The sequence below is a fragment of the Macrosteles quadrilineatus genome, unplaced genomic scaffold, assembly GCF_028750875.1.
Source record: "Macrosteles quadrilineatus isolate MER2022 unplaced genomic scaffold, UCM_ALF_1.0 Scaffold_4__1_contigs__length_99947679, whole genome shotgun sequence".
NCBI classification, from domain to species: Eukaryota; Metazoa; Arthropoda; class Insecta; order Hemiptera; family Cicadellidae; genus Macrosteles; species Macrosteles quadrilineatus.
In genome coordinates, this window is record NW_026542597.1 from 67,043,929 (window position 1) to 67,071,161 (window position 27,233).

Consider the following 27,233-nt stretch of genomic DNA (forward strand, 5'->3'; position numbering starts at 1 on the left):
TTGAAAGGGAGATTTAATGTGTTTTAGTGTTTGGATAAAAATTGGCAGGTAGTGAAAATTTGTTTACCAATTGCAACATTGTTGTGAACAACTTGTTCAGTTCAGGTCGATAACTTGTTCGATTTTGCAATGTTATTCGAGGAAGGGGTTGAAATACTACAAACCAAAACATTTAGCGTCAGATTTTGCTTGCTGTTCCTATAACGAATTTTGTCCTCACAGTAATTTTCAAAACAGCTATGCAATAATAGCAATGCCAGGTATCGCAAGGTAATTTTGAGTCATCCGATAAGAATTCCTGCGCTTGATCCCGTTGCTTCTAGTTGATGGTTGTAAACATAAATGTTTGCGCAAATGGATGGATTTAGAAAAAATAGACTTACAAAAAATATGTTATACAGTGAATATTTTACGCGATGCTCGAAAATTATAGCCAAATCAATTCTAGTAACTCATATAAATACTACAGTATATCATGTGCAATCATTAAACTGATACCTACATTTTGTGACACCTAATTTCGTTATCAATCTATCAACGGTTAATTGAATTTGTACATAAAACTATTTAGATTATGCAGCATATCCTGAAAGCGGGGAGCGAGCTGGTGTAGTGGTTAGAGCGCGTGACTTCAGTCCCTGAGGTCCCGGGATCGATCCCAGCCAAGTCACCAATGGATTTTATCTAAGTGATAATGCCGCAACCCCTAGGTCTAGCCTGAAGTAATGTGAAAAACAATCCCAGGCTCGTGCCTAGCGTCCTAGAAAAAAATATATATCCTGAAAGCACACACTTTTTCCACGCATGAACTTAATTTATCATCATTAATGTGCCGAACTCTGTAAATAAAACATGGGTAAACAGAAAGGCGCTGAACTACATAAATGATTATTTAAGAAGTAAGGTAAACGGCAATTCTGAGAAGGAAGTGGAAAAACATTCAAGTTATATCAGAGAGCGTCTTTTGAACAAGTCGAGTGTTAAATTTGCCTAAAGCGGGCCAAGTCGCGCCAACTGCTAGGAGTCTAACTGCCATTTCAAGTTTTAAAATCACAACTTTAGCCAATCCAAAACGTTTCAGGAATTCCCTCAAGTCTTGCGACAAACTTTATTCTTGTGTATTTGACTTTATCGGAAACACGAAGGGTTTGAAACTTTACAAGTTTGTATTTATGTTAGTGTCGATTGTATTTACTTTATCAGGGCAGATTAGAAGATTGTAAATTAAAGATAATTTTAAATACATATTTTGTAATAATAAGTTTGAAAGTTGGTATGCGTTAGATTCTAGATCACATTAGAACAAAACAAAAATGAATGAAATTTAGCACAGAGATTATAGGCTGGAAAAGACATAAGAATATTCGGCAATATTAAAACTTAACAATACAAAGCCTTTCACAATCTTTGATACAGTATTTGTGTCTCTATTAGGTGTGTTATTATTACTAAAACAAACCACTAAAGTAACAATAAATAAATTAATATTGAAGTTTTTGTTGTAACTTTTGTAAAAAGATTTGAAATAAGAATTTCTGATAATCGTGAGCAGGAAATAGGAGATAAAATTGAAACGTTTCATTAAAACTTTATACATTGTACTCTGAATTGAGTTGGTGCATTAGTAATCTGTTTCATAATTTAAAAAATATACAATTTAAATCCATGTGTGTAGCCCCTGAGCTGTTGGACATGATGTAAGACTAAATTACTTACGTAATTCCCGTCACAGCTCAATAAAATATGTCTATTCGAAACATGTCCTGAATAGACATATTTTATTGAGCTGTGACGGGAATTACGTAAGTAATTTAGTCTTAAACAATATACACTATTTGTCAAACTAAATCAGAAATAATTACCTTAATGCCGTGTAAGTGACATAACTTTTTTCTATTTAATAAAAATAAAAATCTACACATTAGTTCACCAATCCTCCACTGTTACAGTCTACGGAACACTCTTCCTTCTAAGCTGAACGGATACTGATAAGATTCAAGGCACCAAAGAGGAAATGATAAACTTGAGTTAACTATACATTCTCACAATGCATTCACAAACACGTACATAGATAAACATTGTCATAAACGCATAAGTGTCTTGTCTATCTTCGTTGAAGATGTAGAGCATATGCGCCGTGGCCGCGGATCATATATTCTACCACGGACTAGGGATTCTACACACTATTGTTTGTACTCAAACATGTAAAACACTGTTTACTTTAACGACGTTAATCACTCTAAGTGCTCTGGCCTTGAATTTTCAAAATGACGGCGTGTTTAAGACATTAACATTGACAAGGAATTGGTCCTTGTCATGTAATGTCTTGGAAGAGATAGTTTATTTAACTATTTTATGTACGATGTAAATATGCAAGGTAGAAAATGAATTAATATAAATCAGTTTTTAAAGATCATATTTGCAACTACGAGTTGTTGATGCAAAATTGAAACAGGACACAGTAAAAGCCATTTGCGTATTTTTCTAATAAGCACCCACTGAGCATAACGTTATTTTGGCTACGGTGGACATGGATTTTCACACTTTTTTACATGCCATGGAAATGTTTGAGCATATTTGAATTAGCTACCCACTCAGTTTTGTACTTGTTTGATAATACATTTGCATTTGTAAAGCTGTATGACAATTTTATTTCGGAATAGTTTATTACTTTTGGATAAAAACCCTTGCGCAAGAAATCTATGGTGTCTGCTCTTATAAGAGGGATTGTCCAAAATTTTCACGATTTGTGGATAAAATCATTGTTTTTTGAATACTAAAGCTATATCAATAGTCAAAGATTAAACTTAGCATTAAAAGTAAGTTTTTCTAGTGGGGCCTTGATCAAACTGTTCATTCACAAGTTAGAGTCTGTACCAGATTTGACAATTTCTGTTTGTTTGGAAACAACAACAAACCCGTATAATTAATCGACTTTTAACTCTAGCAAAGCTAGACCCGAGATCCACAAAATTCCTAAAACATATATGAAATTCATACACACTTTGACAAAGTTTATATTGAAAGTAAAATTTACCGTTCTATAAAAAATATAATTTTAATCAATCATTTTATTACACCCACTACTCAATTCAAACTTTTCAGGGTTACCATAAAAATGGATGCAGAAGTACCCAGGATACCATTTACAGAACGAACAACTCTTCAAGTAGAGGAGCCAACTCATAAAAACACACCACGACTCAAGCCAACCAGAGTCTGCGTCATATTGGTGGTAGTAGCTCTCACGTTAGTCATCATACTCTTCCACCACTTCCACCACAGCTCCCCTATCCGACGGAAACCCACCAGGTCAGGAGGTCACGTCAGCATCTTGATGGACGAGAGGAGCCCGTACAACGTGACCATCACGTCTGACCTGGACATCCTACAGACCATAGACTCCGGAGGATCACGGGTGGAAATCTCCGTACGGGAACTCCTGGAGAATCGTTCCTCTGGACCTGTAAGGATCACTAGGTCCAACGGTGAGGAGTACGATGTGCATCTGAACTATGAACAACGACCTCCAAGACATCCTAGGTTGACAAAGCTGGAAGACATCAAACCGAGCTCGCTGAATGTCTTCTTCATCGAGACTCGGTGCGGGACAACCGAGCAGATGAAGAAGTACGCTTCGTATTCCGGGGTGAGTTTTGTTGTAAGAGATAATGCTGTTGATAAATGAATTTCAATGTTAATAACGTGCTTGATCTTGTGTCAGTTATACAAACAAGAATTCCTAGAAGATAAGATTTATCTTCATTTTATTGGAACCAATGTCACATGGATAGTCATAAAAGCCCAATGATCAGAGTCCTAGGTACCCATTTTGTAAATTTCAGCTACTCAAATACTTACCCAAAATTTCTATAAAAATTCATTGCAGATACAGGGTAAATGATACTAAAGACTTCTAAATAGCATAATTTAAAATTGACCTCGATTGATCTAGATTCAAAGTGTGGGACTTCTGTTCTTGAAAGAGATTGGGACCTGCCTAATCGCCAAGTGATTATGCCCTTGTACCCTTGGGGCTTTGAACCAACCCACATTAGTAGGCTGAAAAAATACAACATTTGAAGAAAACTATTTTCGTATTGGAGATCTTTCATCACAAAAAGCCATAAGAATGTTATGTAGTAGGAATAATTTTGAACTTTAGTTTAGCTCATCCACCTCATCAAAACCACTGTAACTCACGTCTAAAGTGTATTAATTAATCATAGTTATTCTACAATTCTCTTTTCCTACTTAATTGTTCAGGTAGTGATGAACGCTCGCCAGATCTGCTCAGTCGAGTCTACAGCCAAGCTCAACCCCTCCAGACCCATCTACATCCTGCACACATGTCCTCTAGACGACGACTTTTACCAAAAGTCACCCAGGTTCGTCCAGGAGCTCATGTCCTACCCTAACGTTCACATGGTCTATCTCGACATGGAGGAGTTCTTCTTGCGCACGAACGTCGAGGAGTTGTACTTTGGCGGGAGATTTGAGGAGAGCAGACATCCTATAGAACACGTCAGTGACGTGGTTCGTCTCCTTACTCTGTGGAAGTACGGGGGAACCTACATGGACATTGACGTAGTTAGTATTAGGTAAGGAGATATTTATTATTTATGCATGACTATAATCCTTTCACAAAATGTAGGCGGTTTGAGGGGAAGTTCCCCCACCACTTTTTCCTTAAATTTTGCAGATGACTGACGTTATGGCAATCCTCAGTTGTTGAAGGGGATAGATTTCTTAACCTAAAACCGCCTTAATTTTGTGAACAGAGTATAGTTGCTTTACATGTGATTTGCAACGGGATGATGTTGCAGAAGAAAACAAAGTGTTTTAATGTACTGGGTAGCTGAGCGGTTGCAAGGTGTTTGCCTTACAGTCAAAAGATCGCAGGGTTGATCCTGAGAAATATTGGTAATATTTTGATAGTTCTCAACGACTGGGCCCACATGTCCTTTCCAAAGTCATATGGATAAAAACCCAAAACATGGATAAAGTTAAAGAGTGAATTAAAGACCCCGGATGAAGAAACAGCTAATTTTGGTAACAATTATACACATATAATCTCAATCTGTTCTATACTCCTACTTTACTAATACATTTGCTAAAAATATGCACTTTGTTAGTAGTACTTGATGTGTCAAAGAAAAAATTACAAATAAAACATACCTTTAAACCCCACCTTTTGCTACAAAAACAAAACTAAGCTAATGCAAATTTCAGTTTTATAAAGTTCACTGCAGTCAGTTTGTGATCAATAGGGTCAAATAATTAACCAGTTGTGAGTTTATTGTTCTTATGGAGCCTAATCAACAAAGATTCCAATAGCTCCACCAGCTTTGGACATCCAAAGGAAGAAAATGTTAAAGGAATGGACTTGAATATGTGTTGGCTACAATTATGATTTATCTCTGTGCAAAATTGCAGCTTGTTCAGTGGTTTTAGCGTTGTCTGTAAAATGGAATTGGGGATGGAAATCATACTGATACAAGGCATGACATATATTTTTTATGATTATATATGCTAGTTACACAAGCCCATGATATTCATTGGTGGAACGCATCAAACGGTTGAATCAGGACAACAGTATTTGAAAACATATTTAATAATATTTGTAAAAAAATTATAAAATACGGATTCAAATTAGCCAACTTAGATTGTCTTCATTGACACCTTTTACATTATTTGCAAGCTTCTTCCCTTGGCACACTAATACTCTTTTGATAACAATGATGCGCTAAAAACTAAGTTATCAACTATGCCAACGATGTTGTGCACCTAGCTCTGACAGTTTAATAAAGAGAGAACGCAATCCTCATTCGTATCTTTATCACCTCAACTAACCTATGATTACTTCAGTGTTTACAACTCTAAGTCTATCTTAAACACCCAAACAGGAAAGTGGGTGACAACATAGTGAGATTCTAGGTCGTGCTATTAAACCCAGAAAAACTAATACTATTACTTTTTACTGTAGGGAAGAAGACTTACTGCCAAGTCACAAGATGTAAAAACGTCGTTGTTTTTGTAGTTTTTTTACATGTTGGAGTAAGAAATATTGAGTATTTTGCTTGTTGGGGATAAACTAGACCCAGCTCAGTCATCGTAGCACGTACTGACACAGTTAATACATACAGGGTGTTTCAGAATTCGTGTCGGGAGTATTATTCCTGGGTAAGAAACATATCCAAATATCATATTTAAATTGTCCGGAATTCCTTAGTTGCTCACACAGCCAACATTTTGTGTTTTTTTACTTATTAATTGTTTTCTGAAAAGTGGTAATAGATACGAAATTGGAACTTTGCATAAACATTTATGACAACTAGACAACAATACTAGTCGATCGATTTGTAATTAAATTGCTTTAAAAAAGTTTTACTTGTAAAATCGTTGTAAAATAAACGGTTTTTAAGTTATTTAAGAAATAAAATTTGTAAAGACCGCCATTTTGTTTTACGAATTTTAAAAACTGTCATAATTTTGTTTTAGCTTTGTCTAGTTGTCATAAATGTGTGTACAAAGTTTCAATTTCGTATCTCTTATAACTTTTTAGAAAACAACAACTGTGTTAATAACTAAGGACTTCCGGACAATTTAAATATGATACCTGGATATGTTTCTTACCCAGGAATAATACCCTAAAATATCCGACACGAATTCTGAAACACCCTGCATAAAAATACAAAATTAATTTGTTTTTGATAAAAAAGAAAAAAAAGAGTAAACCGAGGTATTGTTGACATCACTGAAAAATCATTTTTAAACTTTATAATATTTATCAAGTTCCCTCCAACTAATTATGTAAATTAACATTTCCCTGTAAACATATTGAAGTAAATAAATAAAAATTGACACGCTTAAAAGTAACACACATTGGACGACACGTGCAATTGTGGTTGGTTGGCAAAAAACCAAATTAATTTACGTAAGTAAGTTTATTGAGGTTTTATTAAATAAAGAGTATATTTTATTTGGAGAGATAGTAAATAGTAAAACATATAACTCAATGGTAGTATTTGCTTTAGTTTTCCATAATAAATGCTATTACTTAAAATATTTATAATTTGTAATAATTTTATAAGTAAATTTCTAATCCTACCAACCAACATATACAAGTTAAAAAAGTACTCAGTTGTAAAAATAGTTTTACCATAAAACAATTCGACAACTGAAAATTCCCCACGTACATCACCATTTTAAATCTAATCTTTAACACAAACATTCACTAAAAGCTTCGCATGTAAGTTTAGCTGCAAAATGTTCTTTCGCAGAGCATAGGCTAAGCTTCGGGTGTTTTTCTCAGAACTTAATCCTTGAGCTTAATCCCTTAACAAGCGCCGGCTCCTGAAGTGGAATAACAATGAGAATTCACACGATTCTGACCAGCTTAACGTTTAAGATAAGTGAATTATCCCCCTGAGCAAAGGTGCTTAAGAGTCTACTTAGTAAAAAATAGGAAATTGTTTAACAACTTTTTCAACTTTAAATCGTAGGGCTAATGAAATATTAAAAGTTAACGTTTAAACTTCAAGGTTTGCAATTTTAAATAGTTTGCTATATTATTTTAGATTTAACTTCATATATGTGGTAAATTTGGGTAACATTTTAACATTTGTTTATTGAGTTAAACAAAAAGTTGTCTACAACACTGCAACGTTTTCAAAATTTTCATATAGGGTAGTAAATCTTATCGTGATTTTGTGTGAAATATCATTTCAGTTTTTAATGTAACATAACATAAGTTATATATTTAGAGCAGGTATCACAGCTAAGAAATCAGACACATTTTATGATCGTGCATACACAATATAATGACATTACTTTAAAATAAACTGTTTAGCAAAATTTACTTTTGTAACAAATATTTTTATTTAGAGTTTAATTATCTAAGAAAACCCAAGACCTAAAGTAAGATAACGTAAATCATTCGATCACACTTTTTTAAGGGAGTTCGGGTACAAAAAATGTTCAAAAATCTGGAATTTAGTTTTTTTGAACTAAATTTTAATTTAGATTTTCCTCTACAAGAAACACACGACAATTTGATGTAAGCATACATATTTCATGAAGAGAAAAACATTTTAAGTTGAAGGTTCACACACATTTTCGATGAAATAATCATCTTAGATCATTTTTGTCAGCCTTCTACAACCCGGGTGAATGATTATAAGTAGCAGTCGTACATATTTAAATAAACACAGTGGTGCTCAAGTAGTTAAAATCCTTAAAAAGTAGTTAAAAATAATAAAATCAATAGAAAAAAATTAAAAACTTAAAAAATTCCATGTTTTCTGGTAGTTGTGTGTTTTTTTTAGATATAAAATACTTTTTTATACAATAGTTTTTATCTATGAGGTAAACCGATACCTTCTATAACTAGTCTGAATTAATGCGTAAAACAGTTCCGTGCTAGAACCTGGTGTCTTAGGATGTCAAGCTGAGACATAAAATAATAATATTCCAAGCTAGGTTATTCGTCTATTTACTTGCTCATCAAAACATTCATACGTATTTCATCAAACGCACATTCTAACAGTTGTTTGAAGTCGGCTAAACAGTGCTCAACAAAGCAATAGCGGCTTTCGCTACAGTTATCGTTTGACCACTTACCACAACACAGGGGCTATAGTAGAAGTGGTATTGGGTTGCGATATACGACCAAGTATCCAGCTTCTGTAGCGTGTAGTGTGCACTTTAGATGATACATTGCAAAACTTATTGCAGCGTATTCTAACAAGTGATCAGTATGGTAAGGTCAGTAATAGAAATAGTCGTTGTTGTGTATAAATTCCTAGAAAAATGTTAGTTGAGGGGTTATTGTCAAAATTACTCACCACGAAAAAAAACGAAAAAAAACAAGTTTGTACAACATTTAGAGATCCGGAACCTTACGCCATTCATAGGTAAGAAAGTCCCTAAAATAAATATAAGATTAGAAACCCTAATCCTGTGTCGTAGAACACTAGTTGAAGGATAAAAAAATAGTATAAAGCTGTAAGTGTATACTATAATATTTTCTTAAGATAATATTTTGGAACAAAGTAATTGCGGTTCTTAATTTGAAGTCCAAAATATATTCAGATTTTAAAAATTATAAAATAGATTGATGTTGACAGTTTCTGATTTTCTAACCTTCCATGAAAAGTTCTTAATTTTCCTCTCCTTTAACCAAAGTTGCATTTCTGCATGATCAGTCATGGCTCCCACACATTTCTGTGCAAACAAAAAATTTAATTGAAGCAAGTGCGGCTATTTTTTTGCAAGCTTTTTAATTGTTTTAGAATTGTAAAAAGAAAGAATGTTTGTGTAATTAAAAAACAATTAAAATTAAATTACACAATTTATTTTGTGTATTACAAAATTACACAAATTAAATTAAAAATTAAAAAACACTAAAAAAATAAGGCCGAGTCTAAAAAATGCTAAAATATTTTGACAAGAAGCGTTTATTTTCAAAGCACTATTAAATAGCGTATTTTAATTAGTTACATAAGCTATAAGTTGGGACTTTTAAACTCATAGAAAATTAATTATGACTGTTATTACTGTAGTTATAATAATAACTTCTGTATAATACCGGTACTTGACAATTGCTCGAATTTGAGCAACAAGTGCACTAGTTTAATTAAAGACTTGAACCATCACAAACTATAAATACCCCCGCCGCAGCAAACCTGCAGACTAAGCGAATTTCAACTTGTCTGATTACATTTTTACTAAAATATTTCCATAAATAAGTCATATTAATTCCCAATTTAAATAACATTAGATTTAACCTAACCAGTGCTTAGGTTTGCTGCTACGGGGAAGGTAAAAAGTGTTTTTTGACCATATGTCAATAGTATAGAATGAAATAAATAAATTTGCCAAATTTTATCAACATATATCCATAAACAAGTAAACTACAACAGTTTTCATTTTCTCCATAAGAATAACATGGGAATTTTAAATTACACTTTTTTTAAATTTTCCCTGTGACCGTTAGGCATAAAACAGCGCTTCAATATACTAAATTGTTCCTTTTTTTAAGCTCTACAAAATGGTTGAGAAAGAAATTGCAAAAATCTTTATTTTTGGGGTTAAAAATGGGAAAAACCCATTTTTACCCCATAAAACCCCCCATAAACCCCTGTTCCCATGGTCCGATTATGCTGGTTCGCGAACTCGTTCGAATAAACGTAAGTTTACACGTTTGTACCAAATTTCATCAAAATCGGATCATATTTGCTCAAGTTATCGCGCTAACGGACACACATATAAATATATATATATATATATATATATATGAATTTGAACGGATGTTGTTTTTGGCCTGTGGGGACCTCAAAACGAAAAAGTAAATCGGTCCCGGGTCTAGGTCTTACCATGAGACCTACGGTAATAGCTTATTCCCTATATGGGAAATTCGCTAATAAAAATGAAATATGTATCCATAGAGACGAATCATCCAACTTTGACACCAAATTGATTTGATTTGAGTAATATGAGTCTTTCTATCGTTTGTATGCTTGGTGGTTTGGCAGTATGGTGTGCTGCATGTTGGCTGTTTGACAAAGTATTCTGTTCATTACCTCCTCCTCCTTCACCGGTGCTGATTGAAGTAGTAGTCCTCCCCCAGCCGGCCCCTGCTGGCTAAATTGGTAAAGTAAACACTCCTACAAGTTTAGGCCTAAGACTGATGGTGAGCCAGTTTCAACTAACAACTCTCAACAAAAAGAAAACAAATTACTAAATATTAGTCTGATAGATTCAAGGAATGAGTCCCTCGTAACTAGCAGTCCACTGTTAGACAAAAATGGAGATATAACAAGAAATAAAATGCAAATCAATAATAATACTTCTGAAACAAAAAATGAACTTTTTAACAGTGTTAACAAACATGAAAATGTTCTTAGTATTCTGGGGCCAAATTGGATTACTGACCACACAATTTGGAAATATTTTGAAATCTTAAACAATACAGTCCTGAAAAGGAAAGGTATTGTGTAATTTAAAAAATAGTTCTCTCTACAACCGACTACATTACACGAACCCATAAAGTATATACTGAAACATATTATACTGAAAATACTGTAAATACAAATCAGTGAATTATAATTTTTTACATAATATTTCCACGCTAACACTAGTTATCGAGTAATCTACTCAGTGAAATAACAAACAGTATTATTTTCTTTTATGCAATTTATTAAATTTACATTGGTTGCACTATTATCAAACTCGATTGTTACAACATGCATCCTAGAACAATCCTATGAGGTATAAAAATGTTTGGCAGGCGTTTCTTTGAAATGTTTTAAAATTAGGTAAGAGTAGTAGTAGGTAAGAGAAGTATTGATATACGGATACAAGGACTCAACTCTGGGTGAATCCAATGTTGATAGAGAAACTTAATTTCCTGTCACATTTCTGCGTAGTGCGTATATTGGAGCCTGTATGTTCATGTTCCACCAATAGATTTGAAGACACATTTTACTTTTATAAATAATATTATTAGGGAAAATAGTTTCGCATATTACATTTATATCATGTATTTTCCATTAACGTTTTTCAGATAGATTCTTCATTCGAGGACCTAGTTTGAAGTATCATAAGAAGATAATAGGGCTCTTTAAAAAAGATTTGTTTAGATCATTTGCTCCTCTGTAGTGTGCTGAGCCATTTGGTTTTATCTGATGAAATAGTTATCTTATTTTATTCGAATCAAAATATTTATTTGACCAGTTTTTAACAAAAATCCTCTTGAACCACAGATTACCAACTGATTCATAAAATGTCAATAATTTAAGACCTAACATGTTATTTCTCCATAGAAAATAGGTAAGCCTAATCCTGATCGCTACAGATGATGTAAGTAGTTCAGAATCTAAAATCAACATACGCTAAACAAAATACTCAAGAGATAGAAGTGGAGGTACTTTATCTTTCCTTGGTCTTACAGTACACATAATTTAATTATATTAATTACAATTTCTGTCCCCATTGCAGGCCATTGGACGGTCTAGGATCCAACTACGCTGGATGGCAGGACGAAAGGACTATTGCGTCAGGGGTCCTCAACTTTGACCCCGCCGGGTTTGGTCACCAGATCCTGACTGAATGTCTGGATGACCTTCGGTTCAACTTTGACCCCAGGGAGTGGTCCACCAACGGACCTATCCTCATCACAAACACTCTCATGAGACTCTGCAATATAGACAAGGTAGGCGGAACCTGGCTGATGAGTTGAGGTTTTTAAATGGTAAACACTGATTGAAAATGCTGAAGTTAAAAATTTGTGGTTGGTGAAGCCATTGGTATCCAACCTAATATAAAGGATGTTTACGCTTTGTTAAAATATATTAATTTTGGGTTTTCTGTTTAGCACATATTAAACTTGCCGTTGTATTTCTTCAGCTGATACAAACAATTATTTGCCAATTGCCACTCTGAGAAATCTTTGTTATAATTAAACTAGTTTGGTGGCCAATTAATTCCTATGATTTAACTACAGTTGGTAGTTAATTAATAGGGGATATGACGTGATATAGGTATAAAAGGTATTTGATTAAACTCAGTGGGGACTGTAAAGTTCCTGCTTAGCCCTTAAAAGTTCATAATTTTGAAATTATGACTATAACTCATAATAATCGCAGTATGTTTAATATTCCTCGTAAAGAAACTACAATTTAAACATCCAAACAACAAGTTGATATATAACTACCAAAGCTACTTGGAATTTCCATGATGAATATTATCTTGCCGTTATCAATATCATCCACCAATGAATCAGAATATGCTGGTAGATCTATTCAATGAGTCAATTCAGCTATAAATGAATCATCCACATTACTTATACTTAAATAATTCCCCTAAGATATATACAATGTTTAATTACTACATGCTAATCAACACTTTTTCATGATGTATATGTTATAATCTCTAAATACTTCAAACATCTATCATGGGATGTTTCTATTGCAATTACAATGTTTATACAATATGTAATATGTATGTACATTATGTTTAACATGTTGGCTACCGATTTTAAAATATGAAATTTATAGCTTGTGTCCAGCAAAAAAACTAAAAAAAATTGCATGTCCACAATATTATTGTACTGCATACTGCATGTCCGGTGAAGTAAGACTTTAGAGATAATATTGTAAAAGGTTAAATTAGATTTTAGATGAATTTTTAGATAGGGACTCTTCCTTTTTTCATTATAGAGTAAAGTATATTAGCTCCATTTCTAATGTACCAAATATATCTAAATTAATCAATTCTCAAATATTTCACCAATTAAAAATATTCTAATTTTTCCAGGGGAACGCCCAATGCAGTGAGTTCACAGCATACCCTATCCCAGTGTTCTATCCGCTCTACTATACAGAGTGGAAAGCCTTCTTCGAGGAGTCGATGGCCAAGAGGACTTTGAACAGGTTGAACGAAACCTACGTAGTACACATCTGGAACAAGATGAGCAGTAAGGGAGTTGTACGAGTAGGATCTGGACAAGCTTATGGCATACTGGCTGATAAATACTGTCCTAAGACATACTGGAACTGCGGACCTACGTTCTGAAGGGACGTAGAAGAGGATCAGCGGAACAGGGAATGATGGGCAAGACGATACAAGGCTGAAAAGGTTGTAGACGTGGAAGGTTGAAATGCGTCTAGGTTGTTGGAAAGGATACAAGTGGAAAAAGGAAAGAATACTCGGTTATTTAGAAAGTTGAATTGATTAATATGAAGAATTTCCTTATTGATAATAGCAACAACATAAAAACCAAATACAATGCCTTTGAAATCATATGAATACTAGTGGAGGGTGTTCTTCGAAAGAAGGGACCAGAGCGTAAAGGGTGCTCTAAACAACCTGTTAGGCATGACCCACACATCTAAAAAATTGGTGACTGACAAGATTTGTCTCCAGTACTCAAAGGACAAGCTATGTGAAGAATTACTAGACAATCCAAGACCCAATGTTATACATTTGTTGCAAACACGTGCTTGCAACATAACCAACAGCAAAAAATAATTTTAACGAGCATGATTATGAAAAATTGTTGATGAAACCAGAAAATACAAAAATACAAATAACAAAACTCTATTGTTTCTTTTGAAAAGCAAGCACTCACACTAAAAATCACTTTAAACACATAAATTTAGAAAGTAACTGAATTAAACTTTGATTCCTGTTCACATATCGTTCGTACTGTAGAAAGATGTCGGATGGATTCTTGCTAGTGAAACAAAAATCCTGTCCGTTTGGTTTAAAAGTTTTCAAGATGAATGTTCACCACAAACAACCTTCTTTGGTCGGATGTTTTCCGATTGTCCCAGTATATCAACTATCTTGGCCAAGTCAAAGATAGTTTAGTTCCTTTTTATATTGCATGGCTTGATGTGTGACATAAATATCTTTTCAAGTTGCTGCATTTCAGAGTGATACTAGTATCTCCTTTAAAAGATAATGTACTTTATCAATTCCTGAATTACATTCTTGGGACAATTTATTTATATTTACAGTACAATGAAATGACATTTTGTTCAACTTTTTTATAAAAATAAGAGGCTAACATATTTTTATATATTTTTACATATTTACATATCTTTACATAATTTTTGGTCCCAATTATTACTTGTAGAGTAAATAACTAAATATACAATAGGTATACATTATACCCTTTTATATATATGCTAATAATGAAAAAAAGAAAATATGAAATATTAAATTTCAAGGATACAATGTCTAACGTTAAAATAAACAGCTATGAAATGTTAAATGTAAATGGATTATTTAACAAATAAAATTTGTGCTATATAGTCAATGTACACACTGAAATAGAGATTGGAAAAACAGCATAATATGGAGTGGGTTTGAAGTACAGCAGGCAGACATTTCGGTATCAAGAATAAACAAAGATTCGTTCACCCTTGTACGTCAAAGCTTGCAATTGAATGTAACATAAACAACTGTTTACTTTCAGGAATAATGGTAGCATATTTTTGTGCACGTTTTCGGTAGATTCTTGAGTTGTTATAAAAAAAATTATACAAAATATGTACAATATTATGAAACATATGCATGGATTTATATCTTTAAAACCTGTAAAAAATAAAAAAATGAAACTTGTAACTTCAATAAAATAAAATATTAATTTCAAGGTGCACAGTTCTATTCAATTTACGACCTTAATATAATAACAGCTCTATATTGTGATAATCAAAATATTAAAATCCATACATGGTATAGATTTAATTTCAATATTTGCAAGTGCATACAGTAGTACAGTTGTGAAAAAAACTTGTATCATAAAATAAATACGAGTATATTCTATTACGATTTAAATTTATTCTACTTCTCATAGTTTTAAGTAAGCATGGATTTTAAGCTACTTTTCAATTGTGTAAGGTATTGTTAGTACTCAAAATTTAGTACTAATTCAATGTTAACGGTTTACATTTGTCAATTACGCAAAAATTACCTATGCCAACGAATATTAGAACAGAAATGGCATGCATCATAAATAGCTACTTCCCTATAGGAAAATTCGCTAAAATAAACAAATGACGTCACTGGCCCGAAAAAAAAACAGATTTTTAATTATAATTTAAATGGAACAGTAAAAAAAAAACTTAAATACCAGCTGTATGGAACTCGAAATCAGTATGGACATTCGTTATTTGACGTTATTTATTATCTGTTCTAATATCCTTGCTATGGATTAACTACAGTAATGACATTTATAACAATAAACTATTATTTTGTAAGCAATCTTCACTGTAACACGACTTTTATCACCAACAAAGAGTGTCTTTTACGTTCTAAATCAGTCATAATATACTCAACGTTGCGGTAAAGTAAATAAAACAATGTATTGCAAAAATATTATTCCCAATCAAAGGTTTAAAAATTAGTTTTTACAATCTATGTAAAATTAATCCTTGATCTCTTTGTGAATCAAAGAAAGTGCAACGAATGTGAACGTACAAAGTAAAAGTGCTGATTTTACTAAATTATAACTTTCATTCATGACGGGTTTTAAGTTTAGATTGGATTACATGTCTTTAGAGATCGAAAAAGATTGCAGAGTCTTTCTTGTTACGAAGGATTAAGGTTTTGTTCGGCAGCAACGTGAACTCACAAAAGGTTTTTTCTCACAAAATAAATTTTTTTCTGAAGGTTGATCTTTTTACATAAGATATACTATCAACTTGTGAAATGTTAATCGTTGTACATCAGAAGTAAATTTTCCGGACTTAGTCATAATCTGTTCATGTTAAAACAGCTTTAAAGGAAAATTCAATAATGTAGAAAAAACAGTATTGAATAAATACAAACAGTTTTTAAAAACTTAAGATTTGTCAATACAAGTTGAACAGTATGTTATTTAATATTCTATTGAGTTTAAGCTAAGTTAAAAATGCTTTCTTTTAAAGGAACCATGGCTTGCAATATTATTAAATTTCAATATCTTTTTACATACTCTAACAGTTATTTTAATGTATAAGGTAAAAAAATCCTTCAATGAGCAATCATATTATTCTTGTTCTTAAACAAATATTCTGCTACGATAATATTTCAAGCTGCGTACACAGCAAGCACAGTAGTTTTGAGGAATTTTGAGTCAGCATTATCATGAATTTATGTTGATAAATGATTTTTTATCAGTGGCTATTCTATGATAACACACTACGAATAGCACTGATAATCCGTGTGGGCGATAGACAACATGGCTGCCATGATTTGGAGAAACATTGTAAGTAGTGTAGGTAGATCCAAAAGGTTTTTTATAATTTTATATATTTTTAAGAAGGTTCTTTTAAAAGGAATTCAAATGACTAAAATATTTTTACAGACTAGGTTTAAGCAGTCACCACGTAGATGAAATACATAAGAAGTTTTCACGTATGGAAATAAGCTGTCATTGATCTAGGGGATACTTCTACTTTAAACTTTACCCTTACTTTGGGGGGTGAACTGGTTAGAGCGTGGGACTTCTGTCCCTGAGATCTCGGGTTTAAATCCTGCAAAATCACCAATGGATTTTTATCTAGGTGATGATGCCACAACCCCTAGGTCTAGCCTGAAGTAATGAGAAAAACAATCCTTGGCTCGTACCTAGCATCCTAGGACAAAAAACGTGAGATACGTTTAAAAGCATGAGAGGAAATATATATTTTTTATTTTCAAAATGGACAATATTTACTGATTTAAATTTAAGTTATTACATTTCATGGCTGAATTCTTGTTTAGAAAATGGAAACTTCACATACAAATTTAATCTATATGTTCAATTCAAGTACAGTATCAACATAGAGTTATTCGTTCATAGAGATAAACGTAAACTGCTGTAAAAGCTTTATGGAGAAAGTTTTCGATCTGAACAGCATTCCTAACATTTCAAAAGGTTGATTTTAAGCGAACCCCATAAAACAATTACTGAAAATGTTAGTCAAATTTTAAAAGCATAAAATAAATTTTTATTATCTTTTTCGTCGCTCATTTATAAACAAATAATTTTACTAACAGTCAAATAATTAATGAATAAAACATAAGTAAACACATTTTTGATTGCTCATTGAATATTTATTATGAATATTTATTTATTCAAGCTAGCTAACACAAGAATTTATTTCAGAGAAAGTTATGATGATGATTAGTTTTTAGATAGTGAAAGAAAATGAAGTAACTTTTAACTACATTATAGTTGTTCATAAAGAACCTACAGCAATGCTTTCTAATAAATATTTGACATCAGTAATGCTGTAAAGTAACCTAGACATCCAAGAAATAAATATTTTGTCAATGCTATAAGCCAATTTCTGGACAGAGGCTACTTTAAAAATTGTGTTTTCTCTCTTAATTTTTATAGTTTGATAGACATAACCATTGACTATTGGATACAGTTGTTGTATTAATAGTCAAAGATATAACACAAAATATCCTATCATTTTTGCTTGGTCGAAAAGTTTTAGAATTTAAAAATTTAGTAATTTACATCCGCAAAATCTGCTAGTAGCTCAATTTAACTGTGTTCATTTATTTCTCAAACTGGCCAAAACTTTGCATGGGAATGACATTTCTAGTACTTCAAAAGGTACTTCGAAGCAAAATACATTTGTATAAACAAAAGGTAATACGTAAAATATTTTTATGCAAATGACACTAGTACTTGTTAATATGTAGGCTAGTTAATATTACTGGCTATGTAACCTTTCGTCAACTTTAGACTACTCATTGGCTATACAGACGTTTAATCAATGGGTGAACTTCTTTATAATATAAAGATATATTACGTGTATATTATACAACGTGCGTATTATTCATATCAAATCAAAAGAGGTAATAGCTAAGTTTTTGGAGTCAGTAAAAGAATATTTTAGATGTAGTGGTCTCCTGGCTGTGGAAAAATAAGTAGATTGTTTCTGTTATGTATGCTGAAATACTGTTCTTTAATTTAATTCAATCAGATGTTTTCATAAAAACAATGTTTGTTTACTTGTTACTTTTGTTATAAATGCTTGACAATAAAAGACTCTTCATTCATATATTTCATTCTATTTAAATGTAATAACGTTACATAATGGCGCTGCACGGACATGAGGAATATGACAATGACGACACATCATCTACATTAACAGTGGAACAACCTACTACACATAGCTTAACTCATTTCAAGTTCGAGAAGTTTGATGCTACCAAAGAAACATGGAAGTACTACTACCAAAGGTTTGAGTTGGAAATAATTGTTTGTGGCTTACAACACAATCAAGAAGCTAAGAGAATTTTACTTCTGAAATGGATTGGTGCTGAACATTATAGAATTGTGGTTGATAACTTTTATCCAACACCTATTTTAACAGTAGATTACGAGGAAATTGTTGAGTTTATTTCAAATTTCTATAAACCAAAAACATCCTATTTGGCCGAAAGACTAAAATTTGGAAAAATCGTGAAGAACAAAGATCAATCTATACGCATATTTGTAAACAATTTGAGAGCTGGTGCGACGGAATGTGAGTTTAGAGATACACTTGACGAAAGACTGCGAGACCAGTTCTTATTGGGCTTAAATGATCCTAAAATGCAGGAAGAGCTCATCAGAAAACATCCTGAGGAAAAAGCAAGACTTGTCGACATTGTTAAAGACGCCTACCTCATGGAAATGGCACATTCTCAACAACAACAAATAGAAACACTTGGGACATTTTCATGTGACGCACAGGTAAATAAGGTAGGGGCTACACGAACTACTAAACCTTTATACAAAGGGGACAGTACTAGAATCAGCTTGAATCCTGAGTCACAGTGTTTGAGGTGTGGTTTAGCAAAACATAAAACAGGTGAGTATTGCAAGGCAATGAATATTCAATGTAGAGCGTGTGGGAAAATGGGGCATTTTGAACGAGTTTTGTCTGAAATCCAATAATGTCGTCATTGAGAAAAATCTTTCAAGACGTTATGTCAAACAAATTGATAAGTTTGCTGGTATGAGTGATTATAGTGGCAATGTAGACTTTTCCCGTCAAAATAATAACGGATGTCCTGACATATCTGATGAACTAGCTGAGGCTCCCGGTTTGGTAAAAAAACATAAGTCAAATAAATAATGTAGAGAAATTTTGTTACGTTGTAAATTTAACAATAAATAGGGTTCCAATAACGATGGAATATGACACTGCTGCTGCAAGAACTATAATTAGTAAATCTACGTGGAAACAAATTGGTGAACCGGCACTGACTCCTACGGAGGAGCTGGGTGCTTATCCGTCATTTAGAATACCTATGCTCGGCGAGACTAAGGTCGCTGTTTCGTTAGGATCAACTACTTTGCAATTAAGTGTTGCTGTCACTGACAGTGTTTCAGGTACACCTTTGCTTGGTAAAGATTGGATTGTAGCATTTAATCTAGATCCTAACTGTGAACATGTATGTAAGCAAAATTCTTATAGCGTCAATCATATTAACACGGACATTATATACAAAGAGGGGGAGAAGCGTAAGATATATAAAGAGTTCAAAGACATAATTACCAATAACCTAGGAACAGTGAAAAATTTCAAAGCTAAGGTTAGAGTAGCTAATGATGTACAATTGCCAATACACAAACCGAGACCTGTTCCGTTCGCATTACACAGTGCAACTAGCAAGGAACTAGATCGTTTAGTGTCCTCAGGGGTCTTAGAACCTGTGGATCCAGCTACTACTCCAATCCTTTGTGCTTCTCCTTTAGTTGTTGTACCGAAGTCTAATGGTGAGGTACGATTATGTGCGGATTTCAAGGTATCAATCAACCCTCATTTAATCGATGACGAATACTGCATCCCTACGTTTGAAGAAACAGTACTTAAGTTGAATGGTTCAAAATTCTTTTCAGTTATTGATTTGAAGGATGCGTATCTACAGATTCCAGTGGACGAAGAATCAAAAAAATATCTAGTGGTAGCGACACATAAAGGATATTTTACCTTCAATAGATTACCTTTTGGTATTAAGACTGCACCTAAGATTTTTCAAAAGCTGATGGACCAATTATTAGTTGGTACTGATGATTGTGCATGGTATTTTGACGACATATGTGTGGGCGGTAGAAGTGGACCAGAACACATTGATAGGCTCAAAACAGTTTTAAATATATTGAGGAGAGCAGGACTATGCACGCGTGAAGATAAACTACAGCTTTTCAAACAAAGTGTGACTTATCTTGGGCACAAAATTAGTGCTCATGGTATTCAGCCTGTTGAAGATCGTGTAGAAGCTATCAAGAAACAACCCCCACCAAAGAACGTTTCTGAGCTTAGATCATTTCTTGGATCTGTGAATTACTAATCAAGATTTATTCCAAATTTGCAATCTCTTTGTTTTCCTTTACATAGACTTTTGCACAAGAACTCAACTTGGGCCTGGAATAGTGACTGTGAGAACGCATTCAACCAAATTAAGAGCAACATCTCAAACAATATGGTGCTTGTACATTATGATCCTAAACTTCCACTTATCCTTGCAACAGATGCTTGCAATATTGGATTAGGAACAGTTCTCCTTCATCGTTGTCCTGATGGCAGTCAGAAACCAATTGCAGCCGCTTCAAGGACATTAAATTCAGCAGAACAGAACTATTCTTCTATAGATAAGGAAGCACTGGCCATTATCTTTGGTGTTGAGAAATTCTACAAATATCTCTATGGTAGGCATTTCACACTTTTGTGTGATCATAAACCACTCGAACGAATCTTTGGGGCAAAGCAGCCTATACCTAAACATGCCGCTTCCAGACTTGCAAGATGGGCTATTATACTCAGTGGATACGACTACGATATAAACTACAGGGCTGGAAAAGATAATGTTCTGGCAGATTGTCTGAGTAGATTACCTTTAGAAGGAGTAACAAACATTGATACGTATCAGACGCTTGGTGAAGTAAACCAAGTAAGATCTATGAGAATTGAAGATTTGCCACTTACCAAACGAACGCTTCAAGATAACACTCACAGAGATGATGAACTGAAACACATTATATCCTATTGTGTCAGGGGATGGCCCGATCGAAGTTCAATTCCAGACAATTTGAAGATATTCTATGACAAGAGACATGAACTATCTTATGAAGAGGGGATTTTATTGTGGCAAGAAAGAATAGTAATTCCTAAGTCACTTAGGGGAGACATTCTTAGTTACCTCCACGTTTCACACCCAGGAATAGTTGCCATGCGCTCTTTGGCGAAGTTGTACGTTTACTGGCCAAAAATAGACGATGACATTGAAAACTTAGTGAAAACTTGTACAAGATGCCAAACTTTCAGGAAGAATGATGTCGAAACACCACTCAATTCATGGAATATACCGGAAAATGCTTGGGAAAGATTACATATTGATTTCAAAGGACCTTTTGACGGATACATGTGGTTAGTGGTAATAGACGCATATTCTCGATGGTTGGAAATATTTCCAATGAAAAACGCTACAAGCAACACTGTGATAAGACGACTTCGTGAACTTTTCTGTAGATATGGACTTGTGAAACAAATTGTTACTGACAATGGAAATCAGTTCGTCTCAGAAGAATTTAGAGATTTTTGCCGCAAAAATAACGTGATTCACATCAGAACTACTCCCTACCACAGTCGTTCCAATGGTTGTGTTGAACGAGTCATTCAGACATTTCAAAACAAGTATCTCATGACTGACATAAATGATCACGAACAAAGACTCCATACACTTTTATTCTCATACAGAACAACTCCACATTCATCGACTGGACGGACACCAGCTGAACTTTTCCTGAAAAGAAACCCAAGAACTTTGATTGACACCCTAAGACCGGACGTGAAGGAAAAGATGAAACAGTCGTCAGAACGCCAAAAGTTTTATCATGATATCCACTCTAAACGTAAAGACTTTAGTGCAGGTGATACGGTTTGGGTGAAACGGAATCCAAATGAAAATTGGAGAGAAGGGGTAGTGCTAAGGAAAACAGCACCATTGTCATACAGAGTGAACATTGATGACAAAGAATACAGGCAGCATTCCGACCATTTAAGAACACGCCAACAAATACAGCCTGCACAACAATCTATTCAACGGCAAACTTCACAAACACTAACTTCACCTTCATCTGGTACTACAAACCAGAGAAAATCAAGTCGGAATATAAGAAGGCCAATGTATTACCATGATGAATATTAGTCCTCCAGGCATTTAAAGAAGGAAGGGGGAAATGTTATGTATGCTGAAATACTGTTCTTTAATTTAATTCAATCAGATGTTTTCATAAAAACAATGTTTGTTTACTTGTTACTTTTGTTATAAATGCTTGACAATAAAAGATTCTTCATTCATATATTTCATTCTATTTAAATGTAATAACGTTACAGTTTCCGAGATTGTTTTACAATTATATATCACCACCAGTTATTATTACTTTATTTTTCAAAAAAGTGTTCTAACGTGTCCTTTTTCCAGATCCTGGGACTGCTGGCGGTAGCTGCGGCGTCCTACGTTGGGATCATGATCTCTCACAAGGCAATTGAATTCTACTACAACTACATAGCAATCCCGCAAAGCCAACGCAGAAAAAGTTAATGATGAAACAATCAAGGCTGATTAAAAATCATCCAATGACGAATGTTCAGTGTGTTTAAATTATATTGTAAAACGTAGATAAGCCAATCTGGTTTTGTAAATTTAGCCATGATTTGTACACGAATGATTGTAAACGAATTATAAGTTTTAACTCAGTTGTTATAAGTATACATTTCCCGAGTTTCTTTTGATTGAAATATCTGTAATTCTGTAAAATTACATGCTTTTCATTAGAAAACAATTGGATTCGAACGTAAAACTCTTTTTTAAAGTTTTTTAAAATCATATTGATCCAAGGGGTTGTAAAGTTTGTTATACGTCATGCACACAAAAGTATGAACATAAATCATTTTTCACATTAATTATCTTACTTATTACTCTTTGTCTGCATATGACTTTCAAAAGTAGTAAGGTTTTAGTTAGTAGTCAGCAGGAATAGCTATAATAACCGTTCACATCATCACATTTCTAAGCACGTTCAGTAAAAAAATATTTCAACAAAAAAAAAAAAGATTAATATGGAGACGAAAAGTCTTAGGTTATTGAACAGTCACTGTCCAACCTATGTCATTCCGGATAATTTGTATGAGGATTATATATTAGTTTACCTCCAGAATTTTAAAACCGAGCAATTATATGACAAATATTTAATTTACTCTACACACCTTAAACAGCATGTTACACCAAGATTAATTTTGAATAACTTTACACCAATCAGTTTCTAGCAATACAAACGTTAACGTTACAAACCAGTAAAATCATATGGTGAGAAAAAAAAAAACTTTTGATTGTTTTTCATCATGCAGGGAACGTTCTTTCATCGGAAACGGCACGTCCTGCCCAGCTTGGAGGGATGTGTGGAAACACATTTGGATTGTAACACGTACTCCATATTGGCTGACGCAATTTCGTATCACGCTGAACCTGGAATTGGAGCTGGTTCGGGAACCAATGACGAATCACATAACGCTTCACATATAGTGAAACATGTATATACACACGTGGTCGACTGTATGTTGATTGCTAGCGATGTTGGCAGGAATTGAAAATGAAACATTGTGGGTGGTTAATGTTGAACTACTAGAACTATATTTGAACCATCTTCCTGTATTTGAATACATTTTAAATAGTTGTAAAAAATATTCTTGAACCTAAATAATGATAATATATTATTGTTGAATTTAGACTCACTGCCATGAGTTAGAGATTTTATCCCTATGTTAAAGTTCAGATTCAGGGTAAAAAATCATTCACCTAGGTCACTGACAAAGTTACCAGTAAGATACTGTAAAAAAGACTTTTTTCTCACAATCTAACTTTTAAATAGTGTCAAACAGACAGGGCAGACCTGTAAAACATATCACGTATGTATGTCAATATAAACAATAGACTAATGGTAAAAAACCCAACAGTAGCTACCAGAAAAGCTCAATTATTTACTTCATTTTCAGTGCAGAAATACCTAATCTTGGTTAGCCTGTACAGGTTGTATCGGAAATGAGTAAGCCTACAAGAGTTTTTAGGCGCAAATTGAGGCGCAACCTAACAGCTCGGCCTTATTTTGAGACCCCTAAGTAAAGTTCGTGGTTTTAAGCTTTTTATTATTCGTTTATTTTTGGAATTTATTGTTTGATAGACAATTACATGCTAAACAAAAGTGTTCTTGACATTAATTGTTGCATAACAACAGCCAAATCATAGAAAAACCACCAAACCTTTTAAATCGATACGGAATTTCATAAACTTATTTTAAGTAGTTTTAAAAATATAAAGGAAAAACACAAAGAGACAAAATTGCTGATATCTTGCTAACTTGTTTAAAAAAGTTATTATTAATTTTGGTTTTATTTGGACCCATTTAAACCAATTTTCTTTATTGTTTTCAGGCTACTTACTTATGGGGTATTCTGTATAATTGGGATGGCTATTTCAGCATACAGTTTAAGTAGTCATTTTGTACTATTAACCTATTTATGTAATAAAATGTTCATTATGTTTGATGTGTTAGGTTTAAGGAAATAAAAAAAAGTAGACACTTGCTACTCATGTATTTTTTAGTACCAATCAATATTCAACAATTTTCGTCATCTTTCACCGAAAGCACTTGAAAATGTATAAAATAAACTGTTTTTTAGTAAAATAAACCTTTTTTTTAAATGTTTCACGGTGAATGGTTAAATTATTGCTTGTTCAGAAAAGCAATCTATATAGGGAATCAACAGTTGTACAATTAATTGCCATTCACAATCTTGAAAAGGTTGCGTTTATGTAGCTGATGTTAAACATTTATACAACTTTCTTAATTCAATGTATGGTTCTACCAAAGACTTTGATAACCATCAAAATTGTTAATTCAATCAACCTTACTTATCATGAAACATAAATACTTACTTTACATTCTATTAAATAATCTTATCAACTTTGAGAGACATTGATTTATTCACTTAGTTAGCGGTCAGCTAGAAGTAATAAACAAAAAATAATATAATGGAATTGTGGACTCAAATTGTGGTAAGTAAAAACCTTAGTTCATAAATCTAATGTCACTAAGACCTACATTGTGATTACTGAGTTTGCTAGTTAAGGTTTAATATTTTAGTGATGTTAGTTGTTGGTTATGTCACTATTTTTAGTTCATAAATCAATAGTCAGTTCCAGAATATGACAATTTAAAAAAATCAATAATACTAAATTCAAATTGTATACTATGTTTATGTTATCTAGGTATTCAAATTAAATCCATTCTCCAATTAAGTTTCAAAACGTCACCTCATCTAGGTATATGTTCGTGGTCTTGAAGTAGAAATTCTCACAACCATTATTTGAAATTAAAATAAAACCGTATTCAAACTCTAGCGATTTTCAGTAAAGATTGATGCCGTCTCGCTTATGGAGGAAATGTTTTTCTAATATTGATAAATCTCTCACTCAAGATTCGTATCCTTTGAGTTTTCTGGATAGATATATTCGGATCACGCTATTATAACATACATGAAAGGAAAAGCGATTGGCGGGATTTGAACCCCGGGTTTCTAGGGCAAAGGTCTTGTGCTCTAACCATTCAACGATTGAAATACAGAATATGTAGTTTAAATCCAAGCATTCTAGGATCTTATTTACAATTTGGGGGCATATAAATACAGTGTAATTCCACCGCCACTGTTCTTAAGACTAGGGGTTCTTAAAATTGTTATGGGATTGACTATTGATTGTTTTGTATTGACTATTGGATACTGAAGTTGTATCAAAAGTCAAAGCTAATACATTCCAGATCAGTTTAGCTTAGGTCCAGATGAGGTTTTGATGGATTCGTTGATAGTGCAAAACGCGTGGTCAACGAGAATCCTATTTAAAGTTAGTATAAACCTTTTGAGCCAGATTTTGTATTAAATTAGTTTAAATGAATACAAATTTGCTGTAATTTATGTTATTTTTGTGTTTTCTGAACAGCTGTTGATGATGGTGTCGGGATTCATCGGGGCCTTCATAGCTGTTGTTGTAGCGGAAGAGTTTGAAGAAGACCTTCCTCTGCCACCTCGTCGACGGTGACGTCCTCTAATTTACGTACCTATAATTTATTTTTAAACAACTGTAAAATTGTTAGGTTTTGTTAATTAAATGTTTTCTTAAATTACCTTTTTCATTATTGTTAAAAAAGTATTCGAAATTCTTATTGTTATAAACAAATTTATGATTTGCTCGCGATAAATCTAATTCACATGTTAAATATAAAAGTAATGGTATAATTGTAAAGAAAGCTTAAACCTACATGACCCATTAAAGACAGCAATTAATGGGGCACGCTATGTTGATCAACATATACTGCATTTTGTACAGTAGGTTGCGCTGAAAAGTCAATCCAACTCAATCTATCCATTTTATTTCAATGGCAGTCTATAAATACATAGTGTAAATTTGTGATTGGAAAAATGTATAATGTTCTATCATTTGACAATATATGCATGCAGGTTTCTTACACTTTTTTAGTGTACATAAAATACACAGATTTTTCTAAGATTTAATTGTCACTATAAAATATATAGCTAAGATATAAAATATACAAAATGCTAATATAAGATACAACTTTTTTTAATCGCTGATAAGTTGTTTGTGTTTTTATACATTACAGGTTTTTTTACACTTATTATTAT

At 33.1% G+C, this 27,233-nt stretch overlaps 1 protein-coding gene and 2 long non-coding RNA genes across 3 annotated transcripts; all 3 read left to right on the plus strand.

Moving 5' to 3' along the window:
• Positions 1-3,118: 3,118 nt before the first annotated feature.
• On the plus strand, positions 3,119-14,364 carry LOC128993014 (lactosylceramide 4-alpha-galactosyltransferase-like). Its single transcript, XM_054416765.1, has 4 exons — positions 3,119-3,649; positions 4,267-4,601; positions 12,001-12,214; positions 13,318-14,364. The coding sequence occupies exons 1-4, from the start codon at positions 3,119-3,121 to the stop codon at positions 13,573-13,575; spliced, it is 1,338 nt and encodes a 445-aa protein (XP_054272740.1). The 3' UTR covers positions 13,576-14,364.
• A 2,310-nt stretch (positions 14,365-16,674) lies between these two features.
• LOC128991273 (uncharacterized) lies at positions 16,675-23,239 on the plus strand. The gene is made up of 2 exons (XR_008490623.1): positions 16,675-16,756; positions 22,963-23,239. It is a non-coding gene; the product is annotated as an uncharacterized LOC128991273 (long non-coding RNA).
• Positions 23,240-25,507: 2,268 nt separating this feature from the next.
• On the plus strand, positions 25,508-26,713 carry LOC128991544 (uncharacterized). Its single transcript, XR_008490664.1, has 2 exons — positions 25,508-25,593; positions 26,533-26,713. It is a non-coding gene; the product is annotated as an uncharacterized LOC128991544 (long non-coding RNA).
• Positions 26,714-27,233: the final 520 nt, after the last annotated feature.

Excerpts from the sequence above, each read along its gene's own strand:
- LOC128993014 (XM_054416765.1), top strand. The coding sequence starts at position 3,119 with ATGGATGCAGAAGTACCCAGGATACCATTTACAGAACGAACAACTCTT. Across the intron at positions 3,650-4,266 it reads AGTACGCTTCGTATTCCGGG|GTAGTGATGAACGCTCGCCA; the intron begins GTGAGTTTTGTT and ends TTAATTGTTCAG. Across the intron at positions 4,602-12,000 it reads ATTGACGTAGTTAGTATTAG|GCCATTGGACGGTCTAGGAT; the intron begins GTAAGGAGATAT and ends TCCCCATTGCAG.